Source organism: Mustelus asterias, chromosome 10 (assembly GCF_964213995.1).
Source record: "Mustelus asterias chromosome 10, sMusAst1.hap1.1, whole genome shotgun sequence".
NCBI classification, from domain to species: Eukaryota; Metazoa; Chordata; class Chondrichthyes; order Carcharhiniformes; family Triakidae; genus Mustelus; species Mustelus asterias.
The window spans coordinates 4481004-4499494 of NC_135810.1; the positions used below are offsets into that span (position 1 = coordinate 4481004).

General features: G+C 46.2%; 1 protein-coding gene across 7 annotated transcripts in view; it reads left to right on the forward strand.

Annotated features, from left to right (window-relative positions):
* LOC144499506 (dedicator of cytokinesis protein 9-like) overlaps positions 1–18491 on the forward strand; it is a 359791-nt gene that overhangs the window by 75610 nt on the left and 265690 nt on the right. For 3 of the 7 annotated variants that reach the window (XM_078221531.1, XM_078221535.1, XM_078221533.1), the window contains exon 1: positions 10751–11189. The exons of 3 other annotated variants lie outside the window; for them this stretch is intronic. In XM_078221531.1, the coding sequence (XP_078077657.1) occupies positions 11037–11189 (153 nt within the window). In that variant the 5' untranslated portion in view covers positions 10751–11036. Of the gene's footprint in view, positions 1–10750; positions 11190–14343; positions 14353–18491 lie in introns of those variants that run through there. One more of the 7 variants, XM_078221536.1, reaches the window with a different exon arrangement.

Consider the following 18491-nt stretch of genomic DNA (forward strand, 5'->3'; position numbering starts at 1 on the left):
GTGTGAATGTCAGATTCAATTCACATTTCCTTGTGGGAATCAGTCAGCCTGCATCTGCCAGAGAATTCAAACCAAATATTGTAACTGGCGATGCAGTTTGATTATGGACTGATGCAGCATAGAATGAAGCCATTCGGCCCATCATGCCTTTGGTGGAGCTCTTTAACTTATTCCGACACCCCTGCTCTTTCCTCATAGTCTTGTAAATGTTTGCCCTTTAAGGTATTTACCCAGTTCCCTTCTGTTATTTGATTTGATTTGATTTATTATTGTCACACGTATTAGTATACAGTGAAAAGTATTGTTTCTTGCCTGCTATACAGATAAAGCATACCGTTCATAGAGAAGGAAAAGTGAGGGTGCAGAATGTAGTGTTACGCATAGCTAGGGTGTCGAGAAAGATCAACTTAATGCAAGGTAGATCCATTCAAAAGTCTGACGGCAGCAGGGAAGAAGCTGTTCTTGAGTCGGTCGGTACGTGACCTCAGACCTTTGTATTTTTTTCCCGACAGAAGAAGGTGGAAGAGAGAATGTCTGGGGTATGCGGGGTCCTTGATAATGCTGGCAACTAGTGGAGTGCCACAGGGACCAGTGCTGAATTCGCCATGACTTCAATGAAGGGACTGAATGTACAGTAGCTAAATTTGTCAGTGGCACTAGGATAGGCAGGAAAGTAAGTTGCCAAGAGGAGGTAGTCTCCAAGGGGATACGGACAGGTTGAGTAAGTGGGCGAAAATTTGGCAGATGGAGTATAACATGGGGAAATGTGAACATGTCCATTTTTGGCAGGAAGATTAGAAAAGCGGAATGTTATTGAAGTGGAGAAAGATTATAAAACTCAATGGTCCAGAGGGATCTGGGCATATTGGTACATGAATCACAAAAAGTTAGTATGCAGATTAGTATGAGCTTATAAGATCCTGAGGGGACTGGGTAGGGTGGATACTGGGAGGATGTTTCCTCTTTTGGGGGAGACTATAACTTGGGGACACAGTCTTAAAAGATAGATGGTTTATTCTTAAGATGAAGAGATGTTTTTTCTCCGAGGGCTATTAGAATCCTGAACAATCATAATTACTCCATTCTTAACTGAAGATTTGGTAAATTATATCAAGATACTAGACAGGCTAGATGCAAGAAGGATGTTCCCGATGGTGGGGCAGTCCAGAACCAGGGGTCACAGTCTGAGGATACGAGTAGACCATTTAGGACAGAGATGAGGAGACATTTGTTCACCCAGGGAGTGGTGAGCCTGTGGAATTCTCCACCACAGAAAGCAGCTGAGGCCAAAACATTGAATGTTTTCAAGAAGCAGTTAGATATAGCTCTTGGAGCGAAGGGGACTAGAGGATATGGGGGAAAGGTGGGATCAGCTTATTGTGTTGGATGATCAGCCATGATCACAATGAATGGTGGAGCAGGCCCGAAGGGCCAAATGGCCTCCTCCTGCTCCTGTTCTCTATGTTTCTATGGAGAGGATTTTGTTGAGATTAGATAGAATATTAGATACAGCAGCGAATGTTGGACGTCCAATGAAGCAACGCAGAGAAGAATTGAGGCTCCAGAGTTCTCGTTATTGAGGCTAATGAAGATATCTTGGACAAGTCACCCTGCCAGTGAAGAGGTGCAAGTAAAATCTGAGGCCGAAGGAACTCTGTTGACCAAGATCAGTAAGAGACAGTTGGAATTTCTTGGGCATGTTAAGAAATCGGGGGTTAGAAAGTCTGATGCTGATGAGAAAGATCGACGGCAAAAGAGATTGAGGTAGACGAAGAACGATCTTTCTAAAGAGCCTCACAAATTGGGTGCATGTCCCTCCAACAAAGGTGATCCGTGCCTCCAGAGCAAGATTAACATAGAAGTCCATGGTCGCTAATGATCCAACCAGTCCATGCTGGTATTTATGCTCCACTTGAGCCTCCTCCCTTCTCTTCTCCTCTAAATCTAATGGTATATCCCTCTATTCCCTTCTCCCTCGAATGCTTGTCCAGCTTCCCTCTTTAAAATTCCAAAATAACCCTTGCCTTACTCCGATATGGGCTTTAAATATTCATGCCCTTTTAAAACATCATCCCAGTTATTGTGTTTGTAACAATTCCCAATTCAATTCACTATTTCCATAAACAGAGAGGTTAAAACAGGGGGCAGAGATTTAAAGCTAATGGCAGAAGGGGACTTGAGAACGTTTTCTCCCGAGGTGTTGAGAGGATAATATCCATTGCCCGGAAGGATGGTAGAGGCAAAACCCTCATCTCATTGGAACAAAAACACTGGATTATGCACTCAAAGTGCCTCAACGCTGGCACAGTGGTTAGCACTGCTGCCTCACAGCGTCAGGGACCCGGGTTCAATTCCCGGCTTGGGTCACTATCTGTGTGGAGTTTGCACGTTCTCCCCGTGTCTGCGTGGGTTTCCTCCGGGTGCTCCGGTTTCCTCTCACAGTCCAAAGATATGCAGGTTAGGTAGACTGGCCATGGAAAATTGTCCCTTAGTGTCAGGGGGAACTAGCTAGGGTAAATGTAGGGGCTTATGGGGATAGGGCCTGGGTGGGACTGTAGTTGGTGCAGACTCGATGGGCTGAATGGCCTCCTTCTGCACTGTAGGATTCTATACCCTACAGGGCTGTGGACCAAGAGCTGAAAGGTGGGATAGGAAAACTCAGCAAGTTTGGCAGCATCTGCGGAGGGAGAAACAGAGTTAACAGATGGGAGTCCAATATGATCAAAAACTTGGTCAAAGAGGTAGGATGTTAGGGAGCGTCTTAAAGGAGGAGAGATAGAGGTGGAGAGGCAGAGGGTCCAGGCAGCTGAAGGTGTGGTGGAGAATTAAAATTGGGGATGTGCAAGGTGCAGAGATCTATCGGACCCCTCTACAGCTGGAAGGCGGGATGGGCTGAATAACGATTTGTTTGGGACTGACTCAGGTACGATGGGCTGAATGTCCTCCTGTTACACATCCCTGTCTATCTTTCAATGATGTCAATTCTATTTTAAGTTTATGATTCACGATTGGTTATTTCATTCAATTATGAAATAGCAAAGTGATGTCAAGCATTTCTCAATCGGTAATTAACATAATTGGTGATGTATTTCTTTGATGGGTTTAAGTAATCACCTGTATTTGGGTTTCTTCAATACTCAGGGTTGGTATACCAGATTTTCAAAGTGCATTTATATAGCACCTAGCATGACCTCAAAGAGTCCCAAAGCACTTCACACTCGAGTCGTTTTGAACTGTGATCACTGTTGTAATCTGTGGAACCCAACAATCAATTGGTGCACAGCAAGATCCCACAAACAGCAATGCAATATTTACAGAACTGTAGAACTCCTACTGTCCAGAAGAGGCCATTTGGCCCATCTCGTCATCACGGACTCTCTGACAGAGTATCTTAACCAGACCCTCTCCCCTGCCATTACTGATCCATCCAACCTGGACATCTTGGGACACCAAGAGGCAATTTAGAAACATACAGACATAGAAAATAGAAGCAGGAGGAGGCCGTTCGGCCCTTCGAGCCTGCTCTGCCATTCATTATGTTCATGGCTGATCATCAAATTCAATATCCTAATCCCGCCTCCTCCCCATAAGCCTCATCCCTTCAGCCCCAAGAATAGTAATTTAGAAATTTAGCATGGCCAATGCACAACTTTGGAGTGTGGGGGGAAACCGGAGCACCCGGAGGAAACCCATGCAGACACGGGGAGAACATGCAGACTCTGCACAGATAATGACCCAAGGCCGGAATTGAACCCGAGTCCCTGGTGCTGTGAGGCATTCTGAACTGTTTACCTGACGTACTTATAGAGGAATAACATAGTAACACAGAAGATAGGAGCAGGAGGAGGCCATTTGGATCAGGCCTTTGAGCCGCTCCCTCATTCATCACGATCTTGGCTGATCGTCCAACTCAATAGCCTAATCCTGCTTTCTCCCCATGACCTTTGATCCCATTCGCCCCAAGTGCCATATCCAGCCGCCTCTTGAATACATTCAATGTTTTGGCATCAACTACTTCCTGTGGTAATGAATTCCACAGGCTCACCACTCTTTGGGTGAAGAAATGTCTCCTCACCTCCTTCCAAAATGGTCTACCCTGTATCCTCAGACTGTGACCCCTGGTTCTGGACCCCCCACCATTGGGAACATAAGTATTGGCCAGAACACTATAGATAAAACTCTTCTCCTTTTCAAAGTAACATTGCCAAGAGATCTCTCACATCCACCTGAGGGGCAGATAGTGCCTCAGTTTAATGTTCCATCTGACAGATGGCAGCTCAACAGCTCATGCCAGGTTGGAGGGTAAGGACACAAGAGATGTTGAGCGGTGGAATGGTAAAGTGAGTATCATCAGTGTTCCTGTGAAAGGTGCCTCGTCTAGGTTCTCCTATCAGGGTTAACGTGGAGATGAGAATGATGGGGAGAAGTGGGGGTTGGGTGGGGGGGGGGGGGAATTGGATCCTTGGGGATATCTAGAGATGGGTCAGAAGTGAAGCCATTTCTGGTCACTGTGATTGGACATCTTTATTTACCACATTGAGTGCTCCACCCAATTCTGTGCTAGCTACATACCTGAATGTCTCTCCATCGTTTCAACACACTATTTTATTATAAAATATCAGTTGAGTTCCCTGTGTGATTCCTGACAACTAGTTTCCACACACACATACACACTCACCCACTCACACACACCCACTCTCACACACACACACAACCAACGCACTCACTCACACGCACTCACACACGCACTCACACACTCACACAAACACTCACACACACTCACTCATTCACGCACACACATTCACTCACTCACACTCAGACAAACACACTCACTCACTCACACACACTCACACACACAATCTCTCTGGACATAACGCCCTTTGTTGACTTTCAGCCAAGCACCTTAACGACAGTCTGATTGTTGCTGTCTATCCTGTGAACGTGCATCTTGTGAATCATTGTGTTGTGTGTAAACAGCATCTGATGCTCTTCTGAAGTCCAGGTAAATAACAGCTGTTGCCTCGCCCTTATAAACCATTGGGTTTTACCATAGAGTCATAGAGGGTTACAGCATGGAAACAGGCCTTCGGCCCAACTTGTCTATGCCTCCCAGTTTTTAGCACTAAGCTAGTTCCAATTGCCCGCATTTGGCCCATATCCCTCTATACCCATCTTACCCATGTAATTGTCTGAACGCTTTTTAAAAGACAACATTGTACCCACCTCTACTCCTACCTCTGGCAGCTCATTCCAGACACTCACCACCCTCTGTGTGAAAAAACTGAAGGAAGTCGCTCCGGATTCTGACTTTTCCATTGTTTCTGACTGGGGCCTGTCCATTCTCCAACCTTCCCTTTTTTTAACTATGTCCTTAAATTTATGTCTTCCCGTTACCACTCTGTTCACCAGTCAGATAAACGGATCAGCTTTGGACTGATCATGATCTCTCAGACCCTTGAAAATCTCTATTTGGCTTTCTCTCCAGTCTGTTCCAAGGATGGAGGGTCTTAGCCACAAGGTTAGGTTGGAAAGGCAAGGGTTGTTCTCCTTGGAGCTGAGAAGATTGAGGGGAGATTTGATAGAGGTGTACAAGATGGCGACAGGTTTGGACAAGGTAGACAAGGAAACGCTCTTCCCATTGGTTGATGGCTCAAGGACTGGGCGTCATAAATTTTACCCTGATGATGGGATGTGAGGAAGGAATTTTTGACACAGCAAGTGGTAATGATCCGAAACCCGTTGCCCCTGTCGGTGGTGGAAGCAGAGATGACCACTGATTTCAAAAGGAAATTGGATGAATGTTTGAGGGAAATAAACTTGCAGGGATAGAGTGAGGGGAATGGGACTGACTGGATTGCTCTGCAGGAGCTGGCATGAACTCAATGGGCCAAATGGCCTCCTTCTGTGCCATGAATGACTCTGAAAGGACCCTCTCCTGCACTTTCCTCATGGCCTCAACGTTGTTTACAATTATTGAGCAATCTCATTGGTTCCAACATGGGCTGTGACATTTGGATTCTCCGTCTTCCTCTCCCCCGTGATGTCTTTAACCCTGGCACCATGTGGCAGTGTACCCGGGGTGGCACGGTGGCGCAGTGGTTCGCACTGCTGCCTCAGTGCCAGGGATCCGGGTTCAATTCCCGGCTTGGATCACTGCCTGTGTGGAGTTTACACGTTCTCCCTGTGTCTGTGTGGGTTTCCTCCCACAGTCCAAAAGACATAGAAACATAGAAGATAGGAGCAGGAGGAGGCCATTTGGCCCTTCGAGTCTGCTCTGCCATTCATCACGATTGTGGCTGATTGTCCAACTCAATAGCCTAATCCTGCTCTTTCCCCATAAACTTTGATCCCATTCACCCCAAGTGCTATATCCAGCCCCCTCTTGAATACATTGAATGTTTTGGCATCAACTACTTCCTGTGCTAATGAAATCCAGAGGCCTCACCACTCTTTGGGTGAAGAAATATCTCCTCATCTCCGTTCTAAATGGTCTACCCTGTATCCCCAGACTATGACCCCTGGTCCTGGACACCCCCACCATCGGGAACATCCTCCCTGCATCTACCCTGTCTAGTCCTGTTAGACGTGCTGCTTGGGTGCATTGTCCATGCTAAATTCTCCCTTGGTGTACCCGAACAGGCACTGGAGTGTGGCGACTAGGGCATTTTCACAGTAACTTCATTGCAATGTTAATGTAAGCCTACTTGTGACACTAATAAACTTTATTTTACTTTGGGACTCCTAGTAACAAGCCCATTTCCCTCTCCCTGTCTGCGTCTCCGGATAAACCTGCTTAGGTGTTCTATTTAACCCTGAGTGGAGCTTCTGAACCTGGATTTTGTCCTTCATCAAGACCGGTCCTACTTACACCACCTAGAACTTCCCCTCCAAGTCACTCACCATCCTGACTTGGAAACATATCGGCCGTTCCTGCACTGTCGATGGGTCAAAATCCAGGAACTCCCTCCCTAACAGTGCTGTGGGTGTACCTACACCACACAGACTGCAGTGTTTCAAGAAGGCAGCTCACCAATACCATCTCCAAGGCAGTTAGAGATAGGGTAATGAATGGTGGCCTAGCCAGAGAAGTCCACATCCCTTTGAATGAATAAAAAATTATCCCTTGCATCTGCCTCAGCTCTGCAATTGCTGGATGATTTTAGTGCTCTTTAAGTTTATTTATTAAGTTTATTTATTAGTGTCACAAGTAGGTTTACATTAACACTGCAATGAAGTTACTGTGAAAATCCCCTAAGTTGCCACACTCCGGTGCCTGTTCGGGTACACTGAGGGAGAATTTAGCATGGCCAATGCATGTCTTTCAGACTGTGGGAGGAAACCGGAGCACACGGAAGAAACCCACACAGACACGGGGAGAACGTGCAAACTCCACACAGACAGTGACCCAAGCTGGAAATTGAACTCAGATCCCTGGCACTGTGAGGCAGCAGTGCCAACCACTGTGCCGACATCTTGTCATGTCCATACATGATTATTCCAACGCTGTCCTGGAGCGCCCCCCGCACCCCCGCCCCCAGATTCACCATCCTCCACAAGTATGAGCTCATCAGGAACTCCACCCATATTCTAACTCACAGCAGTTCCCTGTTCACTCCTCACTCTGTGCCTAATATCGGCTGCTTGTTAAAATCCTCATTCCTTCTTCTCAAATCCCTCCAAAGCCCTCGCACCTCCTCCCTATCTCTGTAATCTCCTCTAGACTTGCAACCCTTTCAGAACTCTGCATTCTGCCAACATCCCTGTCGATTGGCAAGGGTGCCTTCAACCATCTGGAATTCCCTCCGTAAACTGCTTTTGTTTCTTTAAGATCCTCTCCGACCAAGCTTCCAATCCCTCCTCCTAACATCTCGTTTGGCTTGAGGTCAACCTTTGTTGACAAGTGCCTTATCGATCTTAGAGGTTATCTGTTGAAATGTGAGCTGTCGATCCTTTGACAATACAATCTCCCACCGCACCCACTCTTTTATTCTCTCAGTGTACCTGCCTCCCAAACCCTGGGCCAACCAGTCCTGTGACAATGTGGTGCCGAGCCAACAGAAATCAAATTTACTCTGCTGTATGGTTAGATTTTTGTTGCAAAATATACTTTATTCATAAAATACCTACAAGAGCATTACAAACATTCCAAAATCTCCAACAAGATCTCAAACAATGACAAGACAGAGTACAGGAATAAGATAGAGAATCTGGTGAACTGGTGCGGCACAATAATCTCTCCCTCAATGTCAACAAAACGAAGGAGATTATCATCGACTTCAGGAAGTGTAAAGGAGAACATGCCCCTGTCTACATCAACGGGGACGAAGTAGAAAGGGCCGAGAGCTTCAGCTTTTTAGGTGTCCAGATCACCAACAATCTATCCTGGTCTTTCCCCATGCCAGCACTGTAGTTAAGAAAGCCCACCAACGCCTCTACTTTCTCAGAAGACTAAGGAAATTTGGCATGTCAGCTATGACTCTCACCAAATCAAAATGGCTATCACACAAAGTATGATAATGTTCAGCTTTGTTGCATACACAAAGTAACACTCTGAGATGCTTCAATACGGCCAAGGCAACATTACAGACATTTTAAAATGGTCCTTACAAATGGTGCAAAGAGTGTCTACATCAGTGGTTCTCAAACTTTTTTCGCTGGGCTGCACTTTCAGAATAAAAATTTGCTCACGCCACACCGAATTTTTTATTGATAAGAAATACATTCAAAAACAAAAAAAAACAACAACTAGCAGTGCTTGATTCATAACATAGAACACAACTACTTTATAATATGATCATGGGACATCCAGAAAGTATAAAACAATGCTTGTTTAAACCATGTTTAAATGTTTCTTTGATTGTCCTTGAATCTTCCCGCCATACTTGCCATCCTCTCTCGCCACACCGGCGCGCCGCACCCTTTGGGAACCACTGGTCTACATAGAACAAGTTGCACTCCGGGGTGCTTCAGTCCAACTGGGATACATGTCATAGTCACTGCGTACATTCAGTGAGTCATTCGGCCTGAGAAGGTTCTGCTCCCCTCAGTTCACTGTGGCTGAAAGGTCTTAGACAGCGACCTTCCCCATTACGTCTCTGTGGCGGCTACCCCAGGCTTTAGTGCGTCCCTCAGCACATAGTGCTGTGCTTTGAAATGTGCCAGTCTGCAACACTCGATCGGGACAACTCCTTACATTGGAAGGCCAACAAGTCTCGTGCAGACCAAAGAGCATCTATCACCGAGTTGATGATCCTCCAGCAATGGCTGATGTTCATCTTGGAGTACATCCCTTGGAACAGCTCCTGGGGCACAGAGTCCTGCGCCACAGAACTGCTTGGGATGAACCAACAAAAAACACCTCATCTCTCTCCAGACCGTCTGTGCAAAGGCACATTCCAAAAGGAGGTGGACAAGGGTCTCTTACCCACCACAGTCACCTCAAGGGCAGCATGCAGATGGGGTGAGACTCCCGGCAGGCATGAAGGACCTGACTGGGAGGGCCAATCTCACCACCAGCCAAGCTGAGTCTTGGTGCTTGTTTGAAAGGCGATGAGGCGTTCTGCCAAATGACTCTGACTTCTCAGGGAACCATCCGACAGAATCCACCATCTCCTTTTCCCACAGGGTCTCTCAGCTGTTACGTGCAGACCACTGCCTGATGGACTTGTGCTCAAAACTTTTCCGTGAGAACAGGTGGTATGGCACGCTCCAACCACTTGGGGATGTTCTGTGGCAATGTGGCCAGGCACATCCTCCGCAACAGCGGGGACAGATCGAACCTCAGCTCTCCTGTACAGTTAAATCCTCTGTTGATCTGTATCTGGACCTCATTGACTTGATGCCTTGGTTTTTATTTTATTATTAGTCACAAGTAGGCTTACATTAACACTGCAATGAAGTTACTGTGAAAATCCCCTAGTCACCACACTCCGGCGCCTGTTCAGGTACACTGAGAATTTAGCACAGCCAATGCACCTAACCAGCACAGCTTTCAGACTGAGAGAGGAAACCGGAGCACCCAGAGGAAACCCACGCAGACACGGGGAGAATGTGCAGACTTCACATAGTGACCCAAGTTGGGAATCGAACCCGGGTCCCTGGAGTTGTGTGGCAGCAGTGCCAACCACTGTGCCACCCAGTAACTCTTAATAACATTATCCAACTGAAAACCATATCAATCTCAGCCTTGCAATCGTCACTTGACCCAAATACACAACAGCTTTCAAAGGGGAAGGCTAATACTCCTGATTTTAAAAGAAAATGCTGGAAAATCTCAGCAGGTCTGACAGTATCTGTGTCGAGAGGGAACAGAGCCAACGTTTCGAGTCAGGATGATGAAGGGTCAAGATATGTTGAAAGTTTCCAGCAGTAGTCGCTAAGAGGGCGGTCTTGAATTTCTGAGGCAGTGTTGGAGGATTATTAATTATTATCCCTATTACAAACTGTAGTTGAAGTTTTAACACATTTAAAAACAAAATAGGTTATAGATGCATTCAGCTAGTTGCAGAAAGGACATGTTCAGGGTGAAGTTTCAGTGTTTGGGTAGTGGGGGTTAAAAGGATTAGGGGAGGGGGCGTGATGGAGAGGTTGTGTAGAGTGTAATGCTTGTTTTTATGCTGCTCTTTGAGTTGCTGTGTATCTTTGCTGAGTGATTCTGTGAGAGGGCGTGTGCAAGAAGCAAGCTCACGCATTGCTGCTCCAATGGGGGACAACCTTGGGCAGATCCTTTTGTCAGTAACTCACGCATTCCCTGGTCGCAGGGCGGAGAGGAAAGTTCCTGAAAACTTTTTTTTCCCTCTCGCTAAGTGAGATGTAACCAAACAGTCCACTAACTCCGGCTGCAGTGAAGTGGAGTCCTTCCTGGACTGCGTGTGATTGTTCTGTTCAACTTACCATGTTGCGGAGCTTGGAAAGCAGTTTAACTTTTTCTTCGTGAAAGAAAAACTTTTATTTTCTTTGCCAAACTTTCCAAAACTTTTTTTTTGCCAAAGTGCCCCCTCCTCCTCCTCCCGGAGTTTGTGCCCCCGCTGGAGAAAATGCAAGGCAGAGTGAACCGACTCTTTAAGAAGGAACTTGTGACGGTGGAGTCTACACAGAGATGCAAAAGTGCTGTGAGCGAGTCTGAAGCAGATATTGGTGAGGTGCCACAGACTGAGACTGCTGCCGCTGCCACTGCCAAAAACCTGGATGTAAGTTGCACAAAGGCTGCAAGTTTGTTACTTCAAAAAAACGAAGCAGAAACACTTGTTATGGAACCATATCCCAAAGATACAATTCTCTGAGCTTCAGTTCCGATGCACTTGCTGTGTTCACACTCTGCTCTCTAAAAGTGTGTCCAGTTGCTTCGAAATCCCCCTCCCAGGGTGGAGGTCTGCTGTGTCTCGCTGTGCGTGTTTTTAACAGGTTAAAGTTATTATTAGTCACAAGTGAGGCTTACATTAACACTGCAATGAAGTTACTGTGAAATTCCCCTAGTCGCCACACTCTGGTGCCTGTTCGGGGTCAATGCACCCTAACCTGCACGCCTTTCAGAATGTGGGAGGAAACTGGAGGAAACCCACGCAGACACGGGGAGAGTGTGCCGACTCCGCACAGACAGTGACCCAAGCCGGGAATCGAACCCGGGTCCCTGGCGCTGAGAGGCAGTAGTGCTAACCCACTGTGCCACCGCCCCATGGTGTCTGTCTGTGTGTGTAGGGGACTGTGGGCAGAATAAATCCCAAATCTGCATAAATTGAAATCCCTTGTCAGCTGCTACAGAGGCTCTTTACACATTCCCTCCTACTCAGAGTATTGGAAGGCAGGGGTGCCTGGTGATCTTTGCTGGATCAGTGTAAGATACTTTGTGTATTTCGGAATAAATTTTCTGGGGTCTGCAGTGAATTGCTTTTGAAATGAAGCAGCTTGCGATTTCTTTGTCAGTCACTTGTCCCAGTGTATGCTGCCAACTTGATTTATTTTGGAATTGAAACATCACTGCCACTCGCTGGGGTAGTATTATTATTACCTGATGGGTTATCTGTAAACCGATGGTGAGGTTGCTTAACCTTCTCAGTTGCTAGTTAATAATTTTTTAACCAATTTCCTTCACTCCTTTTTTTTTGGGAAAATCCTCAAAAGCCGGATTGTAGAAATTTGAGAAGATATTTGGCTAATATTTAAAAGCTTTGCATATTTGTGTAGCTATGAGAGGATTGAGGATGGAAAGAGTTATATTTTTTGTGTAGGCTGTAACGAAGAATGAGTTTTGGAAAGGTACATGTATTATCTGTGGAATTCCCTGCCCAGTGAAGCAGTTGAAGCCACCTCATTGAATGTTTTTAAGGCAAAGATAGATTTTTGAACAGTAAAGGAATTAAGGGTTATTATGGTGAGCGGACGGGTAAGTGGAGCCGAGTTCATGAAAAGATCAGCCATGAACTTATTCAATGGTAGAGCAGGCTCGAGGGGTCAGATAGCCTACTCCTGCTCCTAGTTCTTATATGTGGAGTTGCTGGCGTTGGACTGGGTAGCACTAAGTAGTCTCACAATGCCAGGTTAAAGTCCAACAGGTTTATTTGGTTTGTTCTTGTGTATTGAAACTGGTAAGAATCATAGAATCCCTACAGTGCAGAAGGAGGCCATTCGGCCAATCAAGTCTGCACCGACCACAGTCCCACCCAGGTCCTATCCCCTAACCCCACACATTTACTCTGCTAATCCCCTGATACTAGAGTCAATTTAGCATGGCCAATCAACCTAACCCGCACACCTTTGGACTGTGGGAGGAAACTGGAGCACCCGGAGGAAACCCACACAGACACGGGGAGAACATGCTAACTCCACACAGACAGTGACCCAAGGCCAGAATTGAACTCGGGTCCCTGGCGCTGTGAGGCAGCAGTGCTAACCACTGTGCCACCGCGCTGCTCTTTAAGGAATGGGGGAAATCATTCACCTTATATTGAAGCGATTCAAAGCTAAGGATTTTAAAAATATGAGTGTGTAGTTGCTGATTTTGAATGCACTGAATTCTCTTTTGAAGAACGAGCATTCCTACTTCCTGGGTGTTGGTTAGACCTTTGTTTAGGTGATTCTCAGTCTGGTGAATCACCCACATGCTCGGTGTGCTGTCTCCTACCTCAGTCATTGCTCAGAACAAAGCCCAGTTTTAAAGGTTGCTGAGTGAAATTTGAATCATCTGCAGTGTTCCAGGCAGCTGAGGAGACTAGGCTGTGATCAACCTGACACTGCTGGAGTTGAATGGGAGCATTGTGAGAGGCAGCACTGAGATAACCCAAGTTTGCAAATAAACTATTTTCAGATTTAGTTCTCAAAATGAAGCTTTACGAGAGTACATCGTCTCAATGAAAGTGGAAGATTTAAATTGTTCGTAACTTCCGCTGGAATTACATTCCTTATAGGATCATAACCTTCCAATCTGCCTTTGCTTAGTTGCCTGTTCCTAAACAAGTTTCTGAATTTCACAGAAGGGATTTCCAACGTAATTTTAGATTCGATGCATTTTAGCGGCATGATGACACAGTGGTTAGCACTGCTGCCTCACAGCTTCAGGGACCCGGGTTCAATTCCCAGCTTGGGTCACTGTCTGTGCGGAGTTTGCACGTTCTCCCTGTGTCTGCGTGGGTTTCCTCCAGTGCTCTGGTTTCCTCCCACAGTTTGAAAGACATGCTGGTTCGGGTGCATTGGCCATGCTAAATTCTCCCTCAGTGTATCTGAATATTGAATGGGCTAACCTTGCATTAAGCTGATCTTTCTCTACACCCTAGCTATGACTGTAACACTACATTCTGCACTCTCTCCTTTCCTTCTCTATGAACGGTATGCTTTGTCTGTATAGTGCGCAAGAAACAATACTTTTCACTGTATGCTAATACATGTGACAATAATAAATCAAATCAAATCGAACAGGTGCCGGAGTGTGGCGACTGGGGGATTTTCACAGTAACTTCATTGCAGTGTTAATGTAAGCCTACTTGTGACACTAATAAATAAACTTAAACTTATTCCCTCTAAACTTAAACCTTGTGAATGCGAATCAAAGACTTGCATTTCTATAGCACCTGCAACAACATCAGGGCTTCTCAGTGAGTGGAGTATTTTTGAAGTGTGGTCAGTGTCAGAATGTGGGAAACATGGTGACTATGAAGTTAGCGTTCAGTACACCACTGCTGCTATCTTGATTGAAAAAAAACATTTTTCTGAGGAAATCAAAGTGAAACTTTTTGTGAAGTTTCTGTAAACTGTGAATTCAGGTGGTGTCAGTCACGAAGCTGCTTCATTGGTGCAGTGTAACGTTTGGAATTAGCCAATGCTGCAGTTGAACAGACAAGAACAAGGCAGGGTCTTTTTGTAAGCGATGTTTTTGATCTGCTGTAATGTGACGGGATTGTTACACTTGCTGCATGCAGCACTTAACCAGGGTTAGTGTTGGTCACATTTTCATGGCCGACCCTTCAGTAGAAGAGAAACATTCCATTAATTCAGCACAAAGAGCAAAAGGTAATTTTTACTATGAGGGCTGGTTTGATTTTCATGCAGTCGTTTAATTTGTTTCTGATTTTTGATTTGATTTGATTTATTATTGTCACATGTATTAACATACAGTGAAAAGTATTGTTTCTTGCACGCTATACAGATAAAGCATACCGTTCATAGAGAAGGAAAGGAGAGAGTGCAGAATGTAGTGTTACAGGCATAGGGTGTAGAGAAAGGTCAACTTAACATAAGGTAGACCCAATCAAAAGCCTGATTGCAGCAGGGAAGAAGCTGTGTTCTTGAGTCGGTTGGTATGTGCCTTCAGACTTTTGTATCTTTTACCCGACGGAAGAAGCTTTCTGCTCTGCCCTGTTGCTATCACACTGGTAACTTAAAAGATTTGCATTTATGGAGCACCTTTCACCACCACAGGATGTCCCCACGTGTTTTGCATCTAACAAAGTCCTTTTTGAAGTGTAGCTCATGGTGCAATGTAGCCAATGTGCGCACAGCAGGCTCCCATGAACGGTGATTGATTAGATCATTTGTTCTTTCTGTGATGGTGCTTGAGTGATAGATATTGGCCTGGACACCACCCTCTCCGTCTTCGAAATTGTGTAATGGGATCTTTTCCACCAAGCCAACACGGCCTCGGCTCATCGGAACAACACCACCTCTGGCAGTGTAGCACTCCCTCAGTACTGCGCTGAAGTTCAGCCTTCATTTTTGACCTCATGTCATGGAGTGGGACTTGAACCCAGAGACTTCTGACTCAGAGGCGTGAATGTGAGCAACTGAACCGCAGCTGGCATGGTGAACCGGGGCTGGCATGGTGAACCGGGGCTGGCATGGTGAACCGGGGCCGGCATGGTGAACCGGGGCCGGCATGGTGAACCGGGGCCGGCATGGTGAACCGGGGCCGGCATGGTGAACCGGGGCCGGCATGGTGAACCGGGGCCGGCATGGTGAACCGGGGCCGGCATGGTGAACCGGGGCCGGCATGGTGAACCGGGGCCGGCATGGTGAACCGGGGCCGGCATGGTGAACCGGGGCCGGCATGGTGAACCGGGGCCGGCATGGTGAACCGGGGCCGGCATGGTGAACCGGGGCCGGCATGGTGAACCGGGGCCGGCATGGTGAACCGGGGCCGGCATGGTGAACCGGGGCCGGCATGGTGAACCGGGGCCGGCATGGTGAACCGGGGCCGGCATGGTGAACCGGGGCTGGACTCTTAGTGGGATCACACTATACAGTTTTTTTGATTTGATTTATTATTGTCACACGTATTGGGATACAGTGAAAATTATTGTTTTTTGCGTGCTATACAGACAAAACATACCGTTCATAGAGAAGGAAAGGAGAAAGTGCAGAATGTTGTGTTTACAGTCATAGCTAGGGTGTAGAGAAAGATCAACTTCGTGCGAGGGAGGTCCATTCAGAAGTCTGACGGCAGCAGGGAAGAAGCTGTTCTTGAGTCGATTGGTACGTGACCTCAGACTTTTGTATCTTTTTTTCCTAACGGAAAAAGATGGAAGAGAGAATGTCCGGGGTGCGTGGGATCCTTAATTATGCTATATACGCAACAAGTATTTGTTGTAATGAGATATATACTCAGAGTGTGCAGGAGCTTAACTTTAAATAGCAGTTAGGAACGCGACATATACATGGTTATGCAGCATGTAAACTGTGGATTCCACTGAGCCGTGCATTCCACGTTGCAAAAACTTCTCAAATCAATTGCATTTCTTTTAACTTTCCCATTTTTGGCATGACATACCGGAAACAAGCACCAATAATAACTAACAAACCCACTGAAGTGCTGGCTGCCTCCCTCCCTCTCTCTCTCATGCGCTCTCTCCCCCTCTCGATGATGATGGCAGCAACAAAAAATTTGAACACCCAAAATTTTAATTGAACGCTTTTACATTCTTTTAATTTGGTTCACCGCTATCTCCTCCCCACCCCCCCTTTTCCTGTTCGATTAATTCTTAAATTTACATTGTACAAATTCTGTTCCATCTCAGTTTCTGATCTGTGGCTCTTAATTTAAAGTTTATTTATTAGTGTCACAAGTAGGTTTACATTAACACTGCAATGAAGTTACTGTAAAAATCCCCTAGTCGCCACACTCCGGCGCCTGTTCGGGTACACTAAGGGGCAATTTAGCATGGTCAATCCACCTAACCCGCACATCTTAGGACTGTGGGAGGAAACCGGAACACCCAGAGGAAACCCACGCAGACACGGGGAGAACGTGCAAACTCCGCACAGACAGTGACCCAATCCGGGAATCGAACCCGGGTCCCTGGCGCTGTGAGGCAGCAGTGCTAACCGCTTAGCTTCCTTTTACAAAAAAAGCCAATTCCAAAACTTTCTATTTACTTTTCCTGAGTGTTGACGCTCCAGTTGAGAGTTGAAAACAATTTTCGGTCGGGGGAAAAGAACACAAGTTGTTCAAAGGGCCTTAAAGTTAAGTACAGAAGGGAGAGAGGAACAGAAAATTCCGCTGATAAGGGGGGATGAATTATTCCTTTCTCCCTCGTGTGTTTATCAAACATCCTCTTCAATCCATTTGTCTCAACCACTCTGTGTGTTAGCGAGTTCCACTTCCTCGCCACTCCCTGGATAAAATAAGTTTCTCCTGAACTTTGCATTGGGTTTATTGATATTCTTTTCTTTTTATGACTATTGTATATTTTTGGATATTAGTTCTGGTCTCCTTCACAAGTGGAAACATTTCTTTCTGCATCTTAGTTTGTTTATTAGTCACAGCACTTCAATGAAGTTGCTGTGAAAATCTCCCCTCTTAAAACCATCCATGATTGTAAAGATCTCTATCAGTTCACCTCTCAACCTTCTCTTTACTGAAGGAAAGAGCCTGAAGCAGTTCACCATTTCCTGATAATTATAAGCTCTCTTGTGCTACTATCTCTGTTAATCATTATTGCCCCTTCTTCCGTTCCTCTGTATATATTTTGTAAGATGGATCCCCACCCTGTGCAATTGAGAAGCTCGATTTAGAGTCGCCTGTGATGAATCTACACTCACTACACCAGCTTTGTACCAGGAGATGATCATAGAATCCTTACAGTGTAGAAGAGGCCATTCGGTCCATCGAGTCAACACGTGCCTAAACCCAATCCCCTGCCCTAATCCTGTAACCCCGCGCATTCAACATGGCTAATCCTACACATCTTTGGATACTAAGGGGCAATTTAGCATGGCCAATCAACCTAATCCGCACATCTTTGGACTGTGGGAGAAAACCGGAGCACCCGGAGGAAACCCTCGCAGACACGGGGAGAACGTGCAAACTCCACACAGACAGCTACCCAAGCCGGGAATCGAACCCAGGTCCCTGGCGCTGTGAAGCAGCAGTGCTAACCACCGTGCTGCCATGATATTCTGTGAAAAGAAGCACCTACTGATATGTAATCTAGTTCTCTTCAGAAACTTGCATGAATGTCGCTTGATGCAAGTAGTTATTGACAGACACCGTCTAGTCATTGCATTCTTTAAATAATTCAATTGACTTCCTCAAGGTCTTCATTTCTCTGTAATTAAAAAGGTGCTTGAAGTTATCGATCTTGTGGACTCCTACTGAACATTTTCCAAATCCTGCAGATTGTTCGCCTTGTGAAGGAAGACAAACTGGTCACTTGAAATATTTCATTCACTCACAATGTGATGTTTGGCTTCCTGTTCTTGTTGACTGGGTCTAACCATGGCCCACGGGAAGATCTAACCATGGCCCACGGGAAGATCTAACCATGGCCCACAGGAAGATCTAACCATGGCCCACGGGAAGATCTAACCATGGCCCACGGGAAGATCTAACCATGGCCCACGGGAAGATCTAACCATGGCCCACGGGAAGATCTAACCATGGCCCACGGGAAGATCTAACCATGGCCCACGGGAAGATCTAACCATGACCCAGCGATCAAACTAACGGAGGATTTTCTTTCGAAAATCAGAAATGGGGACCGACCCGCTCTCCCTCTGCACTGACC